This window comes from Nestor notabilis, unplaced genomic scaffold, assembly GCF_000696875.1.
Source record: "Nestor notabilis isolate BGI_N333 unplaced genomic scaffold, ASM69687v1 scaffold26519, whole genome shotgun sequence".
NCBI lineage: Eukaryota > Metazoa > Chordata > Aves > Psittaciformes > Psittacidae > Nestor > Nestor notabilis.
Window position 1 is genome coordinate 6,949 of NW_009945736.1, and position 6,610 is coordinate 13,558.

A 6,610-nucleotide genomic window follows, 5' to 3' on the forward strand; every position below is an offset into this window, starting at 1 on the left:
CAGCTGCAGGTGGACACGCACAGACCACCACTGCTGGGTGTGCACCCACACTTGAGGGACCACACACCATGGTGCCAAACACCCAGGGAACATCTGATGCCACCAGACTGTACGTTCAACCTGGCACCAGCAAGACCTCAAAAGCTCTTCAACAGCTTTGCCTTGAAGCAGTGACGTGCTCCCCAGGGTCAATGCAGTGTAAGGAAGGAGAATAAAACCAGAGAAGTCAAGAGTTGTGTAAAATTACAATGAGTTGTAACTAATGGTCAGAGAAATGAAGAGCCAGGAAAGCCAGAGCAGAGACAGTGCATCTCCCTGTGATGATGGAAAGGTCATTTCTGCATCACATGAGACTCTGTCACCATCACTCCCTGCCCAGCCTGGGCCACAGGGGGGAAAGCATTGACATCCTGGTTATTATTGCTCATGAGTTTTTTAAGTGTAATGAACCAGCCCAGCTTAAACTAAAGCTCTTAAGATTCTCCTTCTGGCTTCAGCTGGACACCCCCAAGCATCACTTGGCTTTCTTTTAATCCCAGACTGGTCTGGGTTGAAGGGACCTTAAAGCTCCCCAGTCCTTAAAGCCCTGGGCAGGGACACCTTCCACTAGAGCAGGTTGCTCCAAGGCCCTGTGTCCAACCTGCCCTTGAACACTGCCAGGGATGGGGCAGCCCCAGCTTCTCTGGGCACCCTGTGCCAGCACCTCAGCACCCTCCCAGGGAAGAGCTTCTGCATCAGAGCTCATCTCAGTCTCCCCTCTGGCAGGTTAAAGCCATTCCCCTTGTCCTGTCCGTAAATCCCTTGTCCACATCGAGCCCCTTTAGGCACTGGAGCTGCTCTAAGGTGCCCCATTCAGGAGCCTTCTCTTCTCCAGGCTGCAGTTTAAGCTCATTACTTCCCATTTTCAAACTGCAAACTGCAATTAAAGCCCATTCAGCTGTTTAGAACCGCTCCAAAAGGGGCCTCTGTGAATTTGTTCTCTCCAGCCCCTGCTGCTTCAAAGCAATTCCTATTTTTGGGAGAGAAAACCCCAGCTGGAGGAGCTGCTGTCTCACAGCTCACCCAAGTTCCTCCTTTAGAAGACAGGCAGCTGCAGGCAGGGTCCTGAGCAAACCAGCTCTAGGTCAAGCTTCAGCTTAGCTTGAAATTACACTATGAGCACTGAAGTAGGTTAAGAGAGAAGAGAGTGAAAACCCTCTGGGAAAGGAATAACACTGGGAATGGCTCCAGCAGCTGCCATGGAAGGGAATGGTTGTTAGAAACCAGCAGTGTTTGAGGGCACCTCTGTGATTATCTGCTGGGCTGGATGCTACAGGGACCCATTTACATCCCTGCCTTGAGGACAGTGGCGTCCCTTGGGATGAAGCTGCTCACATGGAACACGTCTGCCTCAATTCCAGAGCTGCAAAGAAGGAGGGAACCTGGGAGTTCCTCACCCATTTAGCATGGAAAAGGCTCCAGAGGGGGATGCAGAGAGCATCTCCCATCCCATCGCAGGCTCACAGTACTTCAGTGTCTGGCTCAAGCAGCTTGTGCAGTCACTGCCTGAACACAGAAGGGCTTTGATGGGTTTGTGTTTCACACAGGGTCTTCTATTCTAGGACTGAAACAGCAGCTTTATTATCACAAAATGAACTAAAAAGGAATAAAAGAACAATCTTGAGTGGTTATATTCTGTCCTTCAATCACAGCATTCATAGTGTCACAGAGTGGTTTGGGATGAAGGGACATTAAAGCTCTCCAGCTCCAACCCCTGCCCCGGGCAGGGACACCTTCCACTAGAGCAGGTTGCTCCAAGCCCCTGTGTCCAACCTGGCCTTGAACACTGCCAGGGATGGGGCAGCCACAGCTTCTCTGGGCACCCTGTGCCAGCACCTCAGCACCCTCACAGGGAAGAGCTTCTGCCCAAGAGCTCGTCTCAGTCAGAGACCAGATTCCTTTAGTCTCATCCAGAAACAAACCTTGCACTGGGATGCGACACCAAGTAACCGGCAGGGTTCAAGTCCCCTGGAAATGAAAGACCCATATGTGGGAGCATTCCCAGGACCTCATGTTCATCCCTCTGCTGCTGGAGCAGCGCAGGGACAGAGCCCACATCCTGCCTGGTCCTTCCTTCCCCATGGCCTCAGGGGAAAGAGCTGCAGGCCCTGTGAGATGGGCTGTGATGGGGAGCAGCTCCTGCCTGCCTCAGTGTCCCCAGCTCTGCCCAGGCACTGCAGGACCGAGCCTCACCAGCCTTTGAGGCTCCTCTCCCATCCTCACACCAACAGCTCATCCTCCTCTCCAGGTACCTCCTGTGCCACACAGCACAAGGACACGTGTCCTTCTGTCCTGGGGAAGGGGGTGGCAGCATGTTCTTGTCACCCGTTGGCTTTAAAGACCCCCCTATAAGCACAACATCATCTTGTGGGGTGAGAAGACAACAGCTTTGGGGCTGCCCCTGGTCTGAAGCCACACTGAGCCATGTGCTCTCCCTCCCTGAGGTCTGAGCAGCACCTGAGAAGCAGTTTAACCTGTGGGGATGTGGTTGGGTTGGATAAACCATGAGTGTCCTCCTCATGAAAGGAGGCTCAGACTGAATTAAACCCCTTCTGCTCAACAAATGAGGTTCAAGTCAGCCCAGATTAGGAAAATCCCATTAATAAATCAACCCTGGAGATTCAACCAGCTCAGAAGTGTTGGTTCTTTTCCCTGGCTGCTTTAACCCCTTTCCTCCCTCTCACTGAGCAATGACACCACCACACTGGGCTCTCCATTGGCCCCTGGGCCCCCAGGAGCTATGGGGATGGACACTGGTGACCCAGCAACATGCTAAAGCCCACACAGAAGCAGAAGCACCACCACCACGTTTTGTGTGCCATGAATCCGGTGCTGAGGATTTGGGAAGAGATGAATCACCACACAAAGCAAGAACAATTAGATTCCTAACAGGGAGAAGAAGGGAAGGTTGGGGTGGGATGGGAAGAGGAAGGAGCAGGGATGGGATTAGTTACTTCACAAGTATCATCTTAAGGTACCAAAGTACTGCACCCCCAAACTGGACCAGAAACACAGAGGAGAGGGGGTTAATAGATGTCATTCCATGTCACTGTGTCCCACGTCCTGCACTGACTGATTGCCAGGGAAGCTCTTGTAGCTAAAGGATAATGACCCTTTACTTTGAGGCCACAGAAACACTTGACACGAGCACACTGAGCCTCTGCAGAGGGAAACATCTCCCTCTCCACGAAGGGGATCCCTCCCTTTCCCAACTGGGAAACACAGCCCAGAAGGGCAAATAGAGTTGGTTTGTGGCAGAAGCCAGGGGAGGATTCACCCTCCCCTTGAGACATTTGAGATCAAGAAGCCTTTCCCCCACTGTCATCTTGTCTGAGCAACGGGGACCAGCCCCCTGCTGATGCTGGAGAGCATTTACCAGCTCAGTGTTGAAGACATGAGACTGGGGCACCCACTTCATGACCCAGACATCAACACACCCATTTCACTGACCTGGGTTTCTGAGGAGACTCCTTTGAACCAAACCAGCTGCTGCTCTTACTCCTCTCATCTCCCCCTGTGTGGATGGATGAGCCATGGGAAGCTCCCACTTTCTCCCCTTGCCCTTTGCTCCCTGTGTCATTCTTATTGCCCCCGTGGTGGAAGAGGCCACCCTTTGCTTTCTTGTCTTCCTTCTTGGTGTCCTCAGCTTGCTTGTCCTTCGCTGTGTCTGTGGAGAAGACCATGGGAGCTGCAGCTTGAGTTGGTTTGTTCTCCAGGCGACTGTTCTCTTCCATCCTGGCTCTGCCCAGATGGTTGCTGAGGGTGACAGCTTTCGTGGAGACCCTGAGCTCCTCCTGCAAGGCTAAGCTGGGAGGAGACGGGATGAACCTGGGCTCGTCTCTCTGCTGCGTCCTCTCAAAGCTGCTGACCCCCCAAGGCACCTCCTGGGGCTCAGGATGGAGGGGAGCAAAGCCAAAGCCCTCCTCCTGCCGCCTGGGAAGGCTGGAGCTCTGTGGGACACACACGGGGCTCTTTGGTGCAGGCTCGTCGCTGTAAACGTGGCTCCCGTTGATGCACAGGGAAGATCGGGACACGGGATCATTCTTTGATTGCTTTGGGCTCCAGGACTGGGCTCACCTGGGAGACATCGTCACTGAACGCTCTCTTGTGGGTCAGCTTTGGAGATGGCAACAAGTCTTTCACTGAGGGGAAATCAAACACAAGGCAGGGGTGAGGCCACCTGAGTAACAGGCACAGGTAGGACAAACACCCTTATCTACTAGTTGCAAACACTAAGGAGACCTGTGAGATGACACCAGCTTTCTCCCTCCCAGGCTCCCTCTGCATAATTAAACTACTAGAAATGCAAAGCACAGGTCACAAGTATGTGGCTACACAGGTTGTACAATGTCCTTCCCCAAAACATCATCTCCCACTGCTGGATCCAGGGAAGAGTCTCTGTAAGATGACAACCCCCTTGTCTGAGAGGATCTGAGATGGATAATAAATGCAAGAAACTACCCAGAAGCTAGTTATGTGATAAGACAAGGGGGATGGCTTTAACCTGCCAGAGGGGAGACTGAGATGAGCTCTTGGGCAGAAGCTCTTCCCTGTGAGGGTGCTGAGGTGCTGGCACAGGGTGCCCAGAGAAGCTGTGGCTGCCCCATCCCTGGCAGTGTTCAAGGGCAGGTTGGACACAGGGGCTTGGAGCAACCTGCTCTAGGGGAAGGGGGCCCCGCCCCGGGGCGGTGGAGGAGCTTTAAGCTCCCTTCAACCCAAACCATTCTATGATTCTGTGTTGCCTGGGCTTGGATGGGCCCCTTCCTCCTCCTTCTCCTCAGCTGGGATGAAGAGGGCTGACACAGTGACACAGGCAGATGCTGCGGCCAGACCAGTGCCTCCATCACGCAGCAGAAACCAAGAGGCATCACAGGAGCAGCTTCAGCAGCACAGTGAGGAGCAGCACCAGAGACTCCCACCAACGTGGGGATTTGCTGCCTGCAGCCAATTAAACCATTTCATTACACGTTGTTTCCAAGCAAGAATTAATTCTCCACAAGGACCCTTTTTGTTTGCAAATCGCCACTGTCCAAGCGCCAAGAGCTTGAACACCAGGAACCAGCCACTGCCCCAGCTCTGCCTCAGGCCTGAGGTGTCCCAGGAGACAACCAGGAGTGGGGCAGGGCAGCAGCACCGAGCCCTCTACCAGGGCCTTATTGCTGTGACCTGCTTTTAGGAGACAGAGAAGAAAAGGTCCTAAAGAACCCTCAAAGCCCACAAGGTCGTGGCGAGCTGAAGGGAGAACGTGGCACCAACCCAAGTCAGGTTGTTCAGAGAGTATGAAAAGCAACACCTTAGATGTCCTCCCATGTTCTGGCAAGCACGTTGCTGCCAGCATGCAGAAGTCCACAGAATCACAGGACGGTTTGTGTTGGAAGGGACCTTAAAGCTCCTCCAGCTCCAGCCCCTGCCCTGGGCAGGGACACCTTCCACTAGAGCAGGTTGCTCCAAGCCCCTGTGTCCAACCTGCCCTTGAACACTGCCCGGGATGGGCCAGCCACAACCCCAAAAAAGCTCATTATGTTTTTGAATTAAAGCTCCAATGACAACGACATTGTTTTAATGCAATGCCACTTCCTTCTTCTTCAATAGAGTTTGTACCTAGAAAACTTGGGGAAAAGGAGGGTTTGGGGTTATCCAGCATCCAAAGGGAGATCCAAAGATCTCGGAGGGTTTCTGCAGGATGCAGGTAAGCAACGAGTTAAGAGATTTACAGGAAAGCCTCAACAGTCCCTCACAAAGAAAAGGGGGAATAAAAAGGGGGAGAGGGAATTAAAGCCATTATCCTCTTACCAGAGCGCTCCATGGACACACTGCTGTGTCTGCTGGGGGATCTGGTTACCTCAGGAACATTTGAGGCCAGGCCCAGGCTGGCAGAGGAGATGGTGCTGTCGGATCCCAGGGAGGTGTTGGATTGAGTCAAGGATGACTTGCGGAGCTTGTTCTTCAAGAAGAAGCCCTTCACTTTGGATTTCTTGCCCCCAATGTCGTAGTCATCCTCCACGTCAAGGCCACCCATGCTGCTGGGGATGATGGCAGAGGCTGACTCCAAGTCGTATTTCTTCTTGCCTTTCACCTTGTCCTTCAGCTTGCCAAAGGGTGACCGGGGCTTGTCCTTCATGGACAGGTCGAACATGCTGGCTGTGATGTTGTTGCGTGTAAACTGGATGCACACCAGGATCTCACCACGTTCCTTCTCCTTCTTCCCAGCCTTGGAGTGGAGTTTGTGCCACCTGGAGCCAGAGAGGAGAGACAAGGAAAAGCCCTTAGAATCACAGCATCCCAGACTGGTTTGTGCTGGGAGGGACCTGAAAGCTCCTCCAGCTCCAACCCCTGCCCCGGGCAGGGACACCTTCCACTAGAGCAGGTTGCTCCAAGCCCCTGTGTCCAACCTGCCCTTGAACACTGCCAGGGATGGGGCAGCCACAGCTTCTCTGGGCACCCTGTGCCAGCGCCTCAGCACCCTCACAGGGAAGAGCTTCTGCCCAAGAGCTCATCTCAGTCTCCCCTCTGGCAGGTTCAAGCCATTCCCCTTGTCCTGTCCCTCCATCCCTTGTCCAAAGCCCCTCTC

The 6,610-nt window shown here is 53.5% G+C and overlaps 1 protein-coding gene across 1 annotated transcript in view; it reads right to left on the reverse strand.

The window, feature by feature from the left end:
* The window catches only part of RAB11FIP5 (RAB11 family interacting protein 5 (class I)), a gene marked incomplete at both ends in the record, with an annotated part of 12,815 nt that extends 6,543 nt beyond the window's left edge, over positions 1-6,272 (reverse strand). The window contains 3 exon segments of the mRNA XM_010022983.1: positions 3,490-4,080; positions 4,082-4,181; positions 5,833-6,272. Of these exon segments, the coding sequence (XP_010021285.1) occupies positions 3,490-4,080; positions 4,082-4,181; positions 5,833-6,272 (1,131 nt within the window).
* Between the last annotated feature and the right edge of the window lie 338 nt (positions 6,273-6,610).